This window comes from Elephas maximus, chromosome 18 (assembly GCF_024166365.1).
Source record: "Elephas maximus indicus isolate mEleMax1 chromosome 18, mEleMax1 primary haplotype, whole genome shotgun sequence".
Lineage (NCBI taxonomy): Eukaryota > Metazoa > Chordata > Mammalia > Proboscidea > Elephantidae > Elephas > Elephas maximus.
Genome location: NC_064836.1, coordinates 16,240,458 through 16,259,391, shown reverse-complemented (window position 1 = coordinate 16,259,391; position 18,934 = coordinate 16,240,458). Strand labels below are relative to the sequence as shown.

Below are 18,934 nucleotides of genomic sequence, written 5' to 3'. Positions count from 1 at the left end.
AGGCAGAAGAGAGAAGGGAACTCAGACACCCGGGCACCCAGGCTGGGGCTGAGGGTGCCTCCCTCCAAGCTCATGGGCTGGAGAGCTGGATCCAGAGCCCAACCTGACGGTGTGACATGTGAGCTGCTGTCTTAGTTACCTAGTGTTGCTATAACAGAAACATCACAAGTGGTGGCTTTAACAAATGGAAACTTATTCTCTCGTAGTTTAAGAGGCTAGAAGTCCAAATTCAGGATGCCAGCTCTAGGGAAAGGCTTTCTCTCTCTGTCAGCTCTGGAGGAAGGTCCTGGTCTCTTTTGAGCGCCTGCTCCTGGGCGATCTTCACGTGGCTTGGCGTCTCTCTGCCCCCATCCCTGCTCTGCTGGCTTGCTTGTTTAATCTCTTTTATATCTCAAAAGAGATTGACTTAAGACATACCCTACACTAATCCTGTCTCATTAATATAACAAGACAACCCATTCCCAAATGGGTTTATAACCACTGGCATAGAGGTTAGGATTTACAACACGTATTTTTGGGGGGACACAATTCAACTCATAACAGCTGGGATCCAGGGCTTGATGCAGGTGTGTAACCTTTCTTCCTTTCTCCATAAACCGCTTGGGTGGATGGATTTTTATGTGCCCCAAACTATAACTGGAATTGCCTTATAAGGAAAACCAGAGTGGAGTCAGCCATAAACAGTCTAGCCTTGTGAAGGTGGAGCGGTGGGCAGGGAAGGAAGAATCTGGACCACAGAGGGGAGGGATGGGCTGGACCAAGCATTGTGTGTGAACGAGGATGTCCCAGGAGGTACTGGAGGAGGGGACTTCTGGGAGGGCAGACTGACCACCCTGGGGAAGCCCTTACAATTTAGAGAACTTGGGAGCCAATATCTAAAGTCCCTACCTGGCCCACAAGAGCCTGGTAAGAAGGGCCTTCATGCAAAGAGGTGAGGGACTCTTGGTTATGTGAGAAAATAAGAACAGGCTCGCGTCACAAACGCCACCGCTGGAAAGGACCGGATGAAGTAACTGGGTACTGGAGAGGTAAAGTAATGTGGCCACAGCCCAGCTGGGACAAGAAGCCAGGACTTGACTCAGGGTTCTGTGCTTCTTCCATAACATCACACCCAGTCAAGAGCTCAGAGAGTTGTCACCCAACAACTGAGGGAGCCTGAGTCCTTGGATCTCTTTCTACTTGGCTATGTGACCAGGGAGAATTCCTTTTACTTCTCTGGGCTTGAGTGCCCAGCCTAGGAACCTCTCAGGAATCTGTGACAAATCCATTTCTTGCATCCCATTTGGAGCACAATCACAGATGCTTCCTAAATAGATGGCTCCTTTTAAGCTTTAGTGTATATTAGAATCACCTGGGGTGAGTGTTGGAGCCCCTGGAGGTACAAACATAAGCCCTTGGCTGCTAAGTGACAGTTTGGAGTTTGAGTTTATCCAGAGGTGCTTTGGAAGAAAGTCCTGGCAATCGGCTTCTGAAAGATCACAGCCATTGAAAATCTATGCAGTTTTTTTATGGTTCTACTCTGACACATGTGGGGCCACCATAAATTAGAATCCACTCAGCAGCAAATGGTTTACTGGTGGTGGTGTGTTAAAAAGGCAGATTCCAAGGCCCTACATTCCAAGATTCAGGAGCCAGTAAGTCTAGGGTGAGGCCCCTGCGTCTTCATTTTCTAAAGGTTCCCGGCATGATTCTGGTGCAGGCGTCAGAAGCCACCCTTTGAGGAACGCTGAAGGTTTCAGACGCTACAGAGCTACCAGAGACGGGGTGAGTAAGGAAAACATTCATCCTCAAGGAGTTCACAGTCTAGTTGGGGAGACAGGACCCGATTCCAGAAGTGGCACCCCCTAAGTGACAGACGAAGGAGAGACACAGAGGTCAAATGAGACAGAGGTTATGCCCTTCACCAACAAGGCATGAGCTGAGCTTCCAGAGAAGGATGCTGCAGAGAAGCTGGTAAGTAGGGATTTGGGGCATAGCAGTGGCTGTGGAGTGGATTCTGACTCATGGTGACCCCACGTGTGTCAGAGTAGCACTGTCTCCATAGGTTTTTCAGTGGCTGATTTTTCAGACATAGATTGCCAGGCCTTTCTTCTAAGGCACCTCTGGGTGGATTTGAACCACCAAGTTTTTGGTTAGTAGACGCGTGTGTAGAGAGGCAGGGCAGAGACAGTTAAATGTTCACCACAACCCGTTTCCTTTTCCACCTGGGCTCACAGCTGTACTTCATTTCCCAATCTGCCTGTGGTCAGGTGTGGCCACATGACTGAGGTCTGGCCAACAGCATGTGAGTGTGAAAAATACACACCACTGCCAGGCCTGGCCCATAAAAACCTCCCATATGTTATCCTGAGCCCCCACCTGCCAATTTAACCTTACTTACAGGAGAAGTAAACCATCAATGGTAAACTACGGAAAAGTGGAGATCCGTTACAATAGTTAGTCCATCCTGATTAACACAGGAGGCAAGAGAAGGCCCAGAAACATTGAGTCAGTGCTGCCTTCGTAACCGAGTACTTGGTGCCCCACTGGGCCAGGAAAGAACATGATTTCTGATCTTGTAGTGCTCGTGATCTTAGCAAGAAACAGCCACAGCAGGCAACAGGCCATGAGAGTCTCGGAAGTGGAGAGCAGACGACCCCTAAGAGGAAGGCTGTTGTCTGGCTGTGCATGCCAGCATGAAGGTTTTCTGAGGTTAGTCTTGGGCTGTGTAGGCCTCTGAGACAGCATATTAAAAAAAAAAAAGTTAAATGGTCCAATAGTTCTGAAGGATTCTTATTTTTATTGCTCAAATTTGGAGCTAATTTATTTTTAGGATTCTATTCTTTTCTCTCCTGCCAAGAGGTCAGAGCAGGTGTGCCTGCTGCTGGCAGAAAGATGGGGATTTCCTGGCAGTACCGCAGAGCCCTGTCCAGAGAGGGCCAGCTGGCTGGGCCAGAGGAGATACACAAGCAAAGGACTGGAACTGAGAGCTCCCTGACCTCTATGGCCCCTTCCCCCTTGCATCTCCCTCGAGTTTTCCAGGAAGTGATGGTGTCTGGCGTAGACCAGAGAAGGGGGGTGTGGGGGGGGGGGATGGGATGGGAGAGCATGCCACATGTGTTTACATGTAATATTTAATCACAGATACAGTCAACCTTCTGTTCTCCATAACCACAAAGAAAACACACATAGGGGAAGCTCTCCAGCAGGAGGTATTTTAGGATAGACCCTAAGAAGAACTTTCAAATGTTTGAAGTTGTAAGATTCTGGAACTGCTGATAAGGACCTCTTGCTAAAGTTTTAAATGTAGGGTCAATGTCCCCTTAGCTTGTGTGCCTTATGGGAAGAGGGGTGGTAATATCCTCTCAATACCTTCGCCTGCCTGAAGCTGGGTGTTCCCGCTCTGTAGGAGAGAAAACAGATCCAGTGAGGACAAGGCCCACAGTTTGTCCTGGGGCATGCCCTGATGGAGGGAGCCCACGAGAGCACTTGGCAGAAGCCTAAGAGGGGTGTTAGTTCTGGCTCTGTCCAACCAGGTGTGTGACCTGGTGAAGTCTTTCTGCATCTCTGGGCCTCAGTTTCTCCGTGTGTAAAGTGGGGCAGCTAGACCAGGTCCCTCATGGTTCTGACATTGTGCAACAAGCAGGCTTCACATGTCCTCAGCGTGTCACCCCACTGCCCCGGGTGGGTTCCTGAGCCTGGGGTCCCCAAGCCTGTTTGACATACAGAGAGAGCTCCGCGTGCCCGTGTCCCTGCTCAGGTGCCAAAACCCTAAGCTGCCGCCATATGTGGACATCTAGAAGCTGATGGGATGGACTGGCCCCGTGGCCGGGGTCAGATTTCAGATAGGAATAAGGGAGCAGGTGGGAGGGATGGCCAGAGGGCCAGACAGGACTTTACCATCATCACAAGCCCTACAAATCACCCAGCCCTGCCTTCTGTAGGACTAAAGCAGGAACAGCTCTGACTGGGAAGGCCCATCATAAACTGGCTATATGACTTGGACAGATCCCTCCACCCACCTGGACCGGGCTAACTCTGCGTGCTTACTGAGAGGGGCCCAGTCTGCACTGCCCAAACACACAGGTTCATTCTCCCCAAAGCCATCAGGAGCCCCATTTTGACACACAGGACCCAGGGAGATATGGTCTAATTTTACCCAGCCAATGGGGAAAGTACTGGGAGAACCCCACCTCAGCCTCCTGAAACCACGACCAGTGTGACTCAAAATGAGGTCTCCTGCCCCTCCTCGAGTGAGTACATTGCTAGCGGCTCACAGCCTTGTCCTCCGCTATCTTCTGCTGTCTCCATGACCTTAGCCAAGAGCTTGACCTCTCCAACCTTCAGGCTCCTCTCTGTGAAATGGGGAGAATTTTCCCCTGGTGGTGCAAATAATCTGTGCTCAACTACTAACTTAAAGGTTGGTGGTTCAAACCCACCCAGCCACACCACGGAAGAAAGGTCTGGAAATCTGCTTCCATAAAGGTTTCGGCCGAGAAAACCCTATGGGGCAGTTCTACTATGTAACACATGGGGTAGCCATGAGTCAGAATCAACTTGACGGCAACTGGTCTCCCCCTCCACCTCTCACACCTCCTACCAAAAGGGGTTTGAGAGCAGTCTCTGGAGCTTCCTGGAGACGAGTGACAACTCCTGGTAGTGGCCACAGGCACAGTAGCCAGGTTTGAGGCAGCTCTGTCCAGCCAGGCACAAGCAGAGCAGCAGACACTGGGTGTTCCGACAAGGCTATTTATAGACGCTGCTCGGCCTTTCCCCAATGGGGGCCGCAGTCTCTCAGCGACCGGGAAACACATACACTCCTTTCCTTGGAGACAGGAAAGGGAAATTCTCAGGAGCTCAGATGTAGTCTCTCTTTTTAGGTAGGAAAAACGTCTGGTCAGGGGGTCAGAATAGGGTCAGGATGTGGCAGATGTCTTTGAAACTCTTTCCAGAAGTGGCTCCAACGATGGAGAGCTGAAAAACGTTATTAAAGGTGGAAAACAACTGGAAGAATGAAAGACTCTGCAACACTCGAATAAAGCTTCCCCAGCTCCTAAGTCACTCACAACCCTCTTCACAGCCCGCTCCTTCTTCAGCCAGTGGCCCACCTAAGAGGTGAGGTGGCCCTGCCCCTCTTACCCTTCCTCCCAAGTCTGCTGCTAGGAAAACTATCCCTGAGATCAGTTCTGAATGTTCAGTCAAGGCCACCCATGCTATTGCTGGGCATACCCACCACCCCTTCCTTCTCTGAAGTGTTTATCCCTTATTGCCCTGGTGGCGCAACGGTTAAGCACTGGGCTGCTAACTGAAGGGTTGTTGGTTCGAACCTACCCAGTGGCTGTGTGGAGAAAAGACCTGGCAGATCTGCTTCTGTAAAGATTACAGCCTAGAAAACCCTATGGGCAGTTCTACTCTGTCACGTGGTATCACTATGAGCAGTGGTATAATTAGGGTTGGCGTCACCCAGTGCAGTAACTCATGGTGTCACCCCCCCCCCCCGGACCTCTTCCTGTACCAGAACATACGAAACCAAAACCAAACCCGTTGCCATCTAGTCAATTCCAATCCATAGCAACCCTACAGGACAGGGTAGAACTGCCCCATAGAGTTTCTAAGGAGTGGCTGGTGGATTTGAACTGTCAACCTTTTGGTTAGCAACTGTAGCTCTTAAGCACTGCTGCCGCCAGGGCTCCCAGACCATACAGAATCTTTAGTAACGCTTTCTGTACTAATGTTACGGGTAAATTGTAATTCCGATATATCACTCCTTTTTTTCCTTAATTGCTACATCATTCTCAAAAAAATTATTGATATAGGTTCACAAATACTAATTACCACAATATTGTAGCTACAACACAAGAAAATTTGACAAAACCACTACTTTAAAAACACGAGCAGCCCATTTGATGTCGTATATCTGAACTAAGAAGCACATTCCTCAAGTGTATTATTGCATAATGTCACAGAACAATATGCGTATAAATTGTCGTATGAGAAATTAACTTGAGCTGTAAACTTTCACGTAAAGCACAATTAGAAACAAACCACCAGCAGCAATGAAAACAACTGTTGGCGCTTCTAGCGTGCAGACAAACCACTGCACCATGTGATTCGCAGCATCGCTGTAATTGGGCGATAATGACAGCTCTGCCGGGAGCTCTGACGGGAGTGCGTTAGAAGGCCCAAAAAGTAAATTAGCATAGAGTTTTAGCCTTGTAGGCATATTGATATGTGTGAGCTGGACTTTGAAAAATGTTTTTCTTGTTGTAACTAACTACAAGGATATTTTTATAGACACTCACTTTGGTGTCATCACTCTGACAGTGTCATCCACCGCAGTCTGCACCCCCACGCCCGCCTAGTTCTGACTGAGAGTCGGAACTCAATGGCACTCAACAATAACTACAACAGGGCTCAACAAAACAAGTTCCTCAGAAGGGATTTCTGCCCTCTGGGGCTTATAAGGAAACCTTGGTTTGCGTAGTGGTTGACTGCTATGGCTGCTAACAAAAGGGTCAGTGGTTCAAATCCACCAGCAGCTCCTTGGAAACTCTATGGGGCTGTTTTACTCTGTCCTGTGGGGTTGCTATGAGTCACAATCGATTTGAGGGCAATGGGTTTCAACGGGGGCCTATAGGCTTGGGCAAAATGAGACAGGGAGATATGCAGAGAGGGCTTATACCCGATGGACTGAAGACACAAAGTAAGAAAGAATTTCTGCTGGCACCCAACCAAAGGTGTATTTACAGGGGTGATGCTAGGAAGGGGAGTTTGGGTGAAGAGTGAAGACAGGAAGCTGTTGGGGGAGGGGGCAAGGAGCAAGTCGCTCCTCCTCCCCCAGTGCATTTTCTGGTAGGGTATCTCTACTCCCCCCCAAAATACAGAAACAGCTACTTTTTCATTTGCCAAGTAAAAGAAATGTCAGCTTTGCGATGCCCTTCCTCTCTTCCCTTATGCAGAGAGCCCATCTGCTGGGACCAAGGGCTCCCAACCCGGCTGGCAGCGAGAAGCAAGTGCAGCAGCTAAACGTTGTTTGAAAAACAGGAACCATTTCCTTCCCAGGCTGCAACAAAACTCTCTAGAGCAGTGGTTCTCAGCCTTGGCTGTGTGTCAGAGTTACCTGGGGAACTTCTCAGAAACTGGACGCCTGAGCGGCGCCCCCAAAAACCAAAAAACCAAACCCAGTGCCGTGGAGTCGATTCCGACTCATAGCAACCCTATAGGACGGAGTAGAACTGCCCCATAGAGTTTCCAAGCTGCGCTGGGTAAATCAGGCTCTCTGGAGGTGGGCCCCAGGTATCAGTATTTTCTAAAGCTCTCCAGGTGATTCCAGCCTACAGATAAGGTTGAGAGCCACTGGTCTGAAGAGCCAGCTGGGGTGTGCATGTCTGTGTGCATGTGTGTGTCTGTGCGCGTGTGTGTGTCTGTGCGCGTGTGTGTGTCTGTGCGCATGTGTGTGTCTGTGTGCACGTGTATTTCTGTGTGCGTCTGTGTATATGTGTGTGCGTGTATCTGTATGCATGTGTGTCTGCATGTCCGTGTGTGTGCGTGTGTCTGTGTGCATGTGTGTCTGTGTCTGTGTGCATGTGTGTGTCTGTGCGCATGTGTATCTGTATGCATGTGTGTGTCTGTGTGTGTGTATGTCTGTGTGCATGTGCGTCTATGTGTGCATGTATGTGTCTGTGTGCGTGTGTGTCTATGTGTCTGTGTCTGTGTGCATCTGTGCGTGTGTGTCTGTGTGTGTAGATGGGGGGGGTCTGTCCAATGAGAATCCCAAAAGAGAGCTAGACCCCTCCTCTCTGTGGCCTTCCCATTCTGCATGAGGTCTGCCTACTGCTGGGAAGCCTGCACCCCTGCCCCTGCCCTTCCAGAACCAGCCCTGCTCTCCAGCCTCATGAGGGAGTGTCCCAGAAAACAGGTGCTGGCTCCAGAGGCCTATTTTAGTCAATTACTTAAAACACAAAAATCAAAACCTCTCCTTTGGTTCTTGGGCACCCTTTCTCAAGGGAAGTCCAGTGCATTTGCCTGCTGTCAGACTCAGCACATCCAGGGCCTACAGGTAGGATGAATTCTTAAAAAAGGAGTCCCCAGAGTCGGGGTGGAGAAGTTTTTGGTTCCTTCTAGTCGGGGTAAGGCTGTTAAATAAGTGATGAGCCTGCCGCCCACCTGTGAAATTGAATGGCTCACTTCTGCCTACAAACAGTCCCTTTTAGATAACCTTGCAAGGACCTGGCCTGAAGCCCTCTCATCTAAATAAAACAAACAAACACAGCTCTGCCCCCACTCTCGTGAAGGTATGTGAAAGACATGTGGCTCTGCAGCCAACAGGGGGCTGCACCAGGGGACCCAGGCTCACTGGGTGTCTAGGGGCCAGCAGCTCTAGGGAAACACACAGAACCCACCACTGAAGGCACACGGCAACCCTCGAGCACATGTCCTCTGCTTTAGCTTACCTAAACCAACCCGAAAACAAAAACCAAATTTGTTGCCTTGAGTCAGTTCAGACTCATAGAGACCCTATAGGACAGAGCAGAACTGCCCCATAGTGTTTTCAAGGAGGGGGCGACGGATCTGAACTAACCTTCTGGTTAGAAGGTATAGCTCTTAACCAGTGCGCCACCAGGGCTTCAAACCAACCCAGGAAGTTAAAATGGTAGTTAAGGAGGAAGATGACAACAGCCTAGGAGAGAAGTTTTAGGTCACTTCTAAAAACACACCCTGGACTTCTGCAAAGTTGCTGGGCTGTGTTTTAAATGGTTAATGGCCACTCACACTGGTCAGAAATACGGAAGTCCCAACCTATGGATGTTTATGCTGCTGGGGGACTGGCTGCATCCACTTTGCACCCAGAACTTCTAACCTCAGATTTGGGGGGGCAAAACGAGACAGAGCAGTTGCCAAGTCACCCTTCCAGGAACAGGCGAGCAAGCAGGTGAGCACACAGGTGAGCATGCAGCCAATCCTGGAGCCGAGTGCCCTTCCCAAATCCTGGAGAGCCATTTTGAAAAGCCCCAGGGGCAGGAAATGCAGAAAGAGGACTGCTCAGGGTAGTGTTTGGGGTCCCTGAAAGGCCCCAGATCCAACCCTTGGCCTGCTCAGCGCACACACGTTCAAGAGGGTCCCAGGGCAACTGCCCAACCACTCAGGGCAGCTTAAACAGCCTGGCCTATTTGCCAGCAAGGAGGCTTCCCCTCTAGACCACAGAGGTTAACTCCCTACCCCAAAGAAAGCCTCTACTATGCAATTTTGAGTTTACCTTCGAAGGGTGTTTGCTCTGCACATTCCTGAAAAAGGTGGTCTTGGCAGTAAAGAAGCAGTCTTCCAGCTCCTCCTCCAGGCTGCAGTACCCACTGCTCATGCTGCCGTCCACCGTCATCTAGCCCGGAGCCCCCGGCCCGCGGGAGGCAGAGAGCATGTGAGCAGGGCGGGCTCGGGTGCCGCCGCGGGGGAGCTGGGGACCCTGAGCCGGGGACCCGAACCCAGGCTCTGCCGCCGCGCGAGCTCCGACCCCGCTGGGCCTCCGCCGGGAACTAGCTGGTCACCGGCCAGGCAGAGGCAGCGTGGGCTTCCTCAGAGTCTCCCCTCGGGCGGCGGGGGAACCTGTCCCCTTCCCCGCCCGCCGCCTGCTGCTGCAGAGCGCGGGTGTCGGACCTGGGCGCCCAGCTCGCGCGCCTCCCTCTCAGCTCACCGGCATCTGCGGTTTCCTCTGCGCGCCGGCTCCCTCCCTCCACCGGGCGCCATCGCGACACCTCCCCCGCCTCCTGCCCCGCGAGCTGCTCGCAGTGAGTTCTGCAGCCACTTCCTCTCGCAAGGTTCCTCAAAGCGGGGCTCCACGCTCCTCCCCGTCCTCCTGCCCCGGGCCGGTGCCGCCCCACCGGGCTGGGTGCTACAGGACCCCGGTGGTCAGTGGACCGAGGGCGCCACGGGTCAGATTAGGTACGGAAGAGGATGGACCTGAGGGGGTAATTCCCTCTGTTCTTCCTACATCTTTCTCGTCCTTCTGGAAATAGCCCACTCTTATCCCCCGTGGTGGCTCAGGTTCAGGGGAGAATGTGCTGTAAGGCTGTACTCCCTCTGTCCCTCTCTCCCTGCTGTCCCCCCTCTCCCCTGCTCTCCCCTGCCTGGTGAAGGAGCTTGGTCAAGCAGAATGGTTAGAGAGGTAACTGGAGAAGAAGAAAATCAATACTTGGCCTGCCTGGGAAATGCCAGAAGAAACTGCAGGGTCCCCACCTGACATGCAAATCATATGCAAAGTTATGGCAACCTGGGAAGGGAGCCTGCCCTCCCACCCACAGAACTTGGCCTTCAGGAAGACTCAGGATACTAAGGGGGCCTGCAGGCACCACCCAGGCTTATTTGTGCTTTTTCCTGACAGTCTGGTCAAGAAGGGACTTTGCCAGATCTTGTCATTCCGAACCTCAAAAACAGCTCATTTACATTTCCCATCCCACTGGATGAAGGAACACCTTCATTGACTAAGGCTGAATTCTTCAAAGCAATTCGGGCAAAACCCCCACAACCTCTCTGACCATGTTTGACAATAAAAGTAGTGATAGCTACCATGGAGCCCTGGTGGGGCAGTGGGTAGGAGCTATGGCAAGCTCTCAGGGGCTCCTAACCAGAAAGGCCCGCAGTTCATATCCACCAGCCACTCCTTGGAAACCCTGTGGGGCAGCTCAGCTCTGTCCTACAGGCTCATTATTAGTTGGAATTGACTTGATGGCAGTGGGTTTCTATAGTTACCATGGTCCCTGGGTGACGTAAATAGTTTGTGCTCGACTACTAACCTAAAGGTACCTGAGAAGAAAAGGCCTGTTGATCTGCTTCCATTAAGGTTACAGCCTAGAAAGGGCCACATAAACCAGAGACTCCATCAGCCTGAGACCAGAAGAACTAGATGGTGCCTGGCTACAACCTATGACTGTCCTGACAGGGAACACAACAGAGAACCCCTGAGGGATCAGGAGAGCAGTGGGATGCAGACCCCAAATTCTCGTAAAAAGACCAGACTTAATGGTCTGGCTGAGACTAGAAGGACCCCGGTGGTCATGGCCCCCAGACCTTCTGTTAGCCTAAGACTGGAACCATTTCCAAAGCCAATTCTCCCGATAGGGATTGGACTGGAAAATGGGATAGAAAATGATACTGGTGAAGAATGAGCTAATTGGATGAAGTAGACACATGAGACTATGTTGGCATCACCTGTCTGGAGGGGAGATGAGAGGGCAGAGGGGGTTAGAAGCTGGCCGAATGGACATGAAAAGAGGGAGTGGAGGGAAGGGGTGTGCTGTCTCATTAGGGGGAGAGCAATTAGGAATATATAGCAAGGTGTATATAAATTTTTGCATGAGAGACTGACTTGATTTGTAAACTTTCAGTTAAAGCACAATAAAAATTAAAAAAAAAAAAAAGAGAGTGGAGGGAGAGAGCGGGCTGTCTCATTAGGGGGAGAGTAACTGGGAGTATGTAACAAGGTGTATATAAGTTTTTGTGTGAGAGAATGACTTGATTTGTAAACTTTCACTTAAAACACAATAAAAATTATTAAAAAAAAAAAAATCACAGCCTAGATGGAAAACTTTCGAGACCCAGAAAAACAAGGCAGTTCCATCTCTCACAGGTTTCACTGTATATAGAAACCAAAGATTATTAGTGGTTACCAGGCAGCCCTGGTGGCGCAAGGGTTAAGTACTTGGCAGCTAACTGAAAGGTCCACAGTTGGAACCCACCCAGCAGCTCCACAGAAGAAAGACCTGGCAACCTGCTCCTATAAAGATTAACCCACTGCCATCAAGTGAATTCCAACTCATAGCGACCCTACAGGACAGAGTAGAACTGCCCCATAGGTATCCAAGGAGCAGCTTGGATTCAAACTGTTGACCTTTGGGTTAGCAGCTGAGCTCTTAACCACTGTGCACCAGGGCTCTTCTTGTAAAGATTACATCCTAGGAAACCCTGAGGGGCAGCTGTGAGTCGAAATCAACTCCACAGCACCTGACAGCAACGAGGGGTAGGATGGAGGGGGAACGGGGAAGTCTTTGCTTAGGAGGAGGCTCTGATTTTTATGTTCACGGTGGTGAAATGACTTGAAAAAGGAGGGTGAGAATGGCTGCATAACTTGAAGAATGTAATCAATGTCACTGAATTGTACATGTAGAAATTGTTGAATTGGTGTAAGTTTTCACCAACGAATAAATAAATAAAATTGTTTAAAAAAAAAAAAAAAAAGATTGCAGCCTAGAAAACCCCATGGAGCAGTTCTACTTTGTCACATGGGGTTGCTATGAGTGGAAAATCAACTCCATGGCGCCCGACAATTAACCTAAAGGTTGGATGGTGGTTCGAACCCAGCTGGTGGTACAGCAGAAGAAAAGGTCTGCTGATCTGCTTCCATTAAGATTGCAGCCTGGAAAACCCTACGGGGTAGTTCTACTCTGTCACATAGGGCTGCGATGAGTCAGAATTGACTTGACAGCAACCAACAACGGCAATAGTACCATTGCTTGAACAGCTACTCTGTGTGCCAGGTTATTTCCACGCAGTCTGTCGTTTAATTTTCTCAGTATCCTTGAGATGGACATTATTATTCCCATTTTATGGATGAGGAAACTGAGGCTCAGAGTCAAGCAGGACATGAGATGATTGCTAGTACTGACCCCTATGACTCCAGGGCCTATGTTCTTAGACACTGAGATGTTTAGGCGCTCAGTGGAGATGAGATGGTGGCCACTCTGCCACCTTTAGAAACGGTGGTGCCTGGAGTCCAAGGAAAAGGAAGGAAAGCCTTCAGAGCCTGGCATAGCTAGGAACACCATGTTCATGGTGTCTGAAGGTCTGTGGCCCTGGGAGCCCTGAGGAGTGGCTGAGAGGGGTAACCAGGACCAAGTCTGTGTGGGTTTTCCTACAGTTCTGGAACAATCTCTTCCCAGGGAAGTGCAAGCTGGGTGGAGGGCTAACTCAGCCCCCAGACACCAAGCTGCCAACTCCATTTTAAGCTATGGTTACTTTTCTTAGGAGCCCTCTCCCTCCCCCACCTTAGCCAAATCTGTCAGTGCTGAGGAGGGTTTCAATCTGCTGCCCAATTTGGCTCCTTCCTCCCACACAGTCTTCTTCCAGAAGCCTCTAAGTGCCTGGCAGACACAAACCTGAGATAGCTGGCTGCCCTCCTCTCAGGAGCTGTCAATACCAGGGGCTGCCTCCTCCTGGGGGAGGAGGTAATGGGTGGAGGTAGACAGTGGGGGTGGGGCTGGGGGGACCTATGGGGTGTGACCTATGGGGGACCTATGGAGATGCTCTCACACTAATGAGGTAGAAGGAAGGTTCTGGTTTTGTCTGAAACAGTCTTCTTCAAATAGGTATTTTAGAGGCTGTTTTTCTTTTTTGGTGGGGGCGGGGGTGGTTTCCCGAGAGACTGGGGTTCAGACAAAGGAAGCTGGTACTGGCCTTACTAGAGCCTCCAAGCCCCTTGCCAGAATGATGAACGCTGCAGAGAGGGGCCTGTGTGATCCTTGGGCCACCAATGACAGCCAGCAAAGAAACACACTTTTCTTTATAAAAAAGCCTCCTTGCTCAGTGGGAAACCAATACTTAAGAACAAAACAGGCCCCAGGTTCTCAGTGGCCACAGCGTGTCCTTGGAGTCCTGCAGGGGCCTCTGCAAAGCAGCTGTGGAGCTGCATGTTCAAAATGTGCCGTCTGAAATACGGGTCCTAACAATCTTTTCAAACACCAAGCCAAAGTATCCCAGGAGTCAGCAGGAGTCTCTCCTTGTGGGCAACACAGTAGATGCCAGACCTGATTAGAAACAGTTCTCAGTGACACTGTGTTCTTTTAGGGTGCTGCTCCATGCCATTGCAAATATTATGAAAACTTGACATCTGAATAGGGCTTTTCAAAGCTGCTTAATATCCATTACTTCATTTAGGTTACCTTAAGAGCAGGTATTATCCCCATTTTACAGATGAAGAAGCTGAGAGAGATAACTTGTTCCATCACAGCTCATTATTCTCAAAGTTTCTTGACTTCTAGTTAACGTCTCCTTCTGTAGCCCACTCCACCCACCAACGAATCTGGGCCTCATGCTCGGAAGGAAGCCATGCCGAAGAAGTCAGTGAAGCAAGGACTGCTGGCAGCTCGTCTAGGACTAGAAGAAATATGTGAACATCACAGATAATACAAGTTGGCCAGCCTCCACGAGGAACCATCCAAACTGTAGCCCCAGGGTCTCAACAGGGGGAAATGGACTCCCTTCAGTGTCTAACGACCCTGTCTGAACCTCTTCCCTAAGAATAATCAATAGTAATCATACCACAGCCTGGCTAAGCTGGGAGGGGACACGGGAGAGCCTGAGCAACAGCCTTTAACCCATTGAGAGGTGATCGCACAAAGGATGGTACATTTGTTTCCCAGGTTGCTCTCAAAATACCACGAACTGGGTGGCTTACAAGAAGAGAAATTTATTGTTTCACAGTTCTGGGGCTAGAAGTCCAAATCAGGGTATTGTCCATGTAGACTCCTTTGGAAGGTTCTGAGAGAGAACCTTCTGCATACCTCTTTCCTAGCTTCTGTGGCCTCCAGTAATCCTTGGTGTTCCCGACTTGGAGCTGCATCTTCACATGCCCGTCTGTTCTGTCTCTGTGTCTCCTCTCCTCTGTTGTAAGGACACCACCCATTTGGATTAGGACCTACCCTACTCCAGTATAACCTGATGTTAACCTGATAACATCTTCAAAGTCCCTATTTCCAAACAGGTTTACAGTCACAGGTGCAGGGGTTAGGACTTCGAAGTATCTTTGTGGGGAACACAACTCAATCCGTAACAGACGGGAACTGGTTGCTCTTTCCCTGGGCCCAGGAGGAGAAGGCCAGACCTAAAGCTGCAGCATGTGGAGCCTTAAATCCACGGCATTGTGCTGGGGTTGGACAGCCCCACTCAGCTGATGAATGGGCAGCTTTCCTCTCTCAGAATCAGATGATGAAAGGCATTATGTTGAGCTTTTTTCCTTTCTCAAACACAACCCTGATATGTGGCCAGATTCCCTTCTCAGGCACACCTTGAGGCTCTGCGTGTTCAAGACAAGCTGTGATACAAGATTGGAAGTCGGCAGCTGGTGTTCTAGTCTGAGCTCTAGCTCCAGTTTGACAGTGTATACTGAGCAACTTTGGACCTCGAGTGTGATTGTTAATTTTATGTGTCAACTTGGCTAGGCTATGGTGGCCAGTTGTTTGATCAAAAACACTAGTCTAGATTTTGGTCTAAAGGTATTTAAATGTGATGGACATTTAAACCAGTTAACCTTAAGTAAGGCAGATTACCCTCAATAATGTGTGTGGGCCTCATCTAATAGGTTGAAGGCCTTAAGAGCAAAAACTGAGGGATTCTGCCTCAAGACTATAACACAGATATCCTACTGGAGTTTCTAGCCTGTTGCCTGGACCTGCCACCCTCACAACTGAGTGAGCCAATTTCTTAAACTCTCTCTCTCTCCTAGACATAGAAGCCCTGGTGGTGCAGTGGTTAAAAGCTCGGCTGGTAACTAAAAGGTCGGCAGTTCAAATGTACTAGCTGCTCCTTGGGAACCCTATAGGGCAGTTCTACTGTGTCCTACAGGGTCCCTATGAGTTGGAATTGACTCGACTCTCTAGATATAGATATCTGTATATTTATATCCATCTATCCGTCCGTCCATCCATCCATCCATCCATGGTCTGTTTCACTGGAGAACCTTGACTAATGTATCAGGTTTCCTCATTTGTCCATTTGAAGGGTGGCAGGATGGAGACTGAAGGAGACCTGATAGTGCAGTGGTTAAGTGCTCAGCTGCTAACCAAAAGGTTGGTGGTTTGAAACCACCCAGTGGCTCCACTGGAGAAAGACCTGGCTATTTCCATAAAGATAACAGCCAAGAAAACCCTATGGGGCAGTTCTACTCTGTCACATGGAGTGCCCACAAATCAGAACCTACTTGAAGACACCCAACAACAAGAGATGGAGATTAGATTTGGGCCCTTTTAACCTACCAACATATTCAGAGGCCGAAGACCTGGGTGAGGTGCCACCCCACCCCCTAAAATGTATTTTACAGTCAGTATTAGCTAGCTTGTAGAGGTACTGTATTACACTTCACATGCATCATTTCCTTTAATCCTAACAACAAACCTAGGTGGAAGCTACAGTTATTATCTCAGTTTCACAGACAGGAAAAGGAGCTGCAGACAGGCCAAGAAACTTGCACATAGGCATACATGCTAGTTAATGGTGGAGCTGGTTCAACCTTGTGCTGTCTGACTCCACAACCCAAGTCCTCAAACTACTACACTGTGGCCTCACAATTTACCTTGTGACTGCTCTCATAATAATCATGCTCCTTGCAAATGTAGTCCATTTCAAACAAGTTAGGAAAGACTTTCTCAGTCTGCCTGGGCCTCTGTCCCCCTTCTGCTCGTTGGAGCTTTCCAGGCTTCAGGGTCTTCCCTCCACGTGTCCATGCTGTCCCTAGGCAATTGGTTTTTTTATGCCAGTGGCATCAACTACACCCGACGGACTGATGTCTCATAATTCTCTCTCCCAGGTAGCTCCAGACGGGTGACTATAATCACTCACTGAACACTCAACCCTACCCATTGGAGCCTCACTCTCAACAGGTCCCAAACTGAATTCATCATTCCCAGTCTCACCCTCCTCCTGTTCTTCCTTCTCCTTTGAGGAGCCCTGGTGGTACAGTGGTTAAGGTTCAAGTCCACTTAGATGTGCTTCAGAAGAAAGGCCTGATGCTCTACTCTAGAAAACTTAGCCCTTGAAAACTCTATGGAGCGTAGCTCTACTCTGATACTCGTGGGGTCACCATGAGTTGGAGCCAACTAGATGCAAACCGTTTTTTGTTTTTTAATTGTGCTTTAGGTGAAAGTTTACAGAGCTAATTAGTTTCCCGTTCGATAGTTTGTACATAAAGTATTTCACGACCTTGGTTTCATCCCCCACAACTTGTCTGCGTTCTCCCCATTTCCACCCTGGTTTCCCCATTTTCTTTCATTCTAATTTTCTGCCGTTTCCCGCCTTCTCATCTTTGCTTGTGGGCAGATAATGTCCTTTCGATCTCGTTTAATTGATTGTTCTAAGGATTACGTCCCTCTCACGTTATTGTTTTATTTTATCACCTGTCTATTTTTTGTCTGGAAGGTGATCTCTGGGAATGGCTTCATTTACAGGTCAGAAGGGTACCTTAGGGCCATAGTCTCGGGGGTTTCTCCAGGCTCTGGAGAAACCAGCAACGCTGGTCTTTTATTGTGAATTTGATTTTTTGTTCTACAATTTTCTCCCACTCTGTCCAGGACCCTCTGTTGTAACCCCAGTCAGAGCGGTTGGTAGTGCTAGCTGGGCACCACCTAGGTCTCCTGGTTCATGTGGTCCATGAGTCCTTTGGACTAATTGCTCCCTTAAGTCTTTGGTCTTCTTCACTCTCCTTTGTTCCAGACGGGAAGAGACCAACAGCTGCACCTTAGACGGTGGCTCACAAGCTTTTAAGACCACAGGTGCTACTCACCAAAGTAGGATGCAGGACATTGTCTTTATGTACTAAGTTGGGTCAACTGATATAGATGCCCCCGAGTCTATGGTCCTTTGTCTTCTAGCCTAGGAACTTCATCCTTCGAGGTGTTGAAGTTTCCCTGGCTATGCCCCTTTTGCGCTCTATATGAGCGGCACCTACAGTCATGTATGTAGAAATATCCACAACCAAACCTATGTTTGCCAGTGGGTGTATTCCCTTACATCTTCCCACACCTATTGGTGTATCTATCTACCTATTTGTCCACTTGTAGATTATTGCTTGTTAATACTACTGCTGCAGGACTGTCTAAGGTACAGTAGTTATAGGTGCCCTTTATTCTTGCATTCCTCTCAGTGTTCTCTCTTGCCTTGGCCTTGTACTGACTTCCCACATATTATGTATTGCCTTTCTCTTCACCAGTATTAACTCGTGTCTTCTATCTAATTGGTAATTTTCCCTCCCTCCTCCTCCGGTCCCAGGTAACCATCAAAGAATGTTTTTTCTGTTTTTCCTATGTGTAAACCTTTTGTTACGTTACCATAGCGGTCTCATACAATATTTGTCCTTTTGTGATTGACTTATTTGACTCAGCATTATGTCCTCCAAATTCATCCACGTTGTAAGATGTTTCACAGATTTGTCATTATTCTGTATGATCATGTACTATTCCATTGTGTTCATGTACCACAGTTTGTTAATTCATTCATCTGCTGATGGGCACTTAGGTTGTTTCCATCTTTTTGCTATTGTGAATAACGTTGCAATGAACATGGCTGTGCTTATGTCTATTTGTGTCTCGGCTCTTATTTCTTTAGGGTATATACCTAGGAGAGGGATTGCTGAATCATATGGTATTTTTATTTCCAGCTTTTTGAAGAAGTGCCATACTGTTTTCCAAAGTGGTTTTACCATTTCACATTCGCACCAGCAGTGTATAATAGTTCCAATCTCCTCACAACCTTGCCAACCTCTGTTATTTTCTGGTTTTTTTGATTAGTGCCTGTAATGTCGGGGTGAGATAGTAGGTATCTCGTTGCAGTTCTGATTTGCATCTCTCTGTGGGGCAGTTCTGTCCTATAGGGTTACTATAAGTCAGAATTAATGTGACAGCAATGAGTTTTTTTTTTTGCTGTTGTTCGTTTGTTTAATAGCTAATGATTGCAAGCATTTATATGTTTGTTAGCTGCCTGAACGTCTTCATTGGTGAAGCATCTGTTCATATCCTTTGCCTGTTTTTAAATTAGATTGTTTGTCTTTTTGTTGTTGAGGTGCTGAACTTTTCTATAAATTTTAGAGATTAGTCCCTTGTCAAATGTGTCATAGCCAAGTTTTTTTCCATCTGTAGGTTCTCTTTTGACTCCTTTTTTTAAAATTTATTTATTGTGCTTTAGGTGAAAGTTTACAAAT

General features: G+C 48.7%; 1 protein-coding gene across 2 annotated transcripts in view; it reads right to left on the bottom strand.

Moving 5' to 3' along the window:
- RASSF5 (Ras association domain family member 5) overlaps window positions 1-18,934 on the bottom strand; it is a 103,136-nt gene that overhangs the window by 29,817 nt on the left and 54,385 nt on the right. Inside the window, exon 1 of one of the 2 annotated variants that reach the window (XM_049857737.1) lies at window positions 9,236-10,686. The exons of the other annotated variant lie outside the window; for it this stretch is intronic. Within the exon in view, the coding sequence (XP_049713694.1) occupies window positions 9,236-9,355 (120 nt within the window). The 5' untranslated portion in view covers window positions 9,356-10,686. Of the gene's footprint in view, window positions 1-9,235; window positions 10,687-18,934 lie in introns of those variants that run through there. 2 annotated transcript variants of the gene reach the window in all.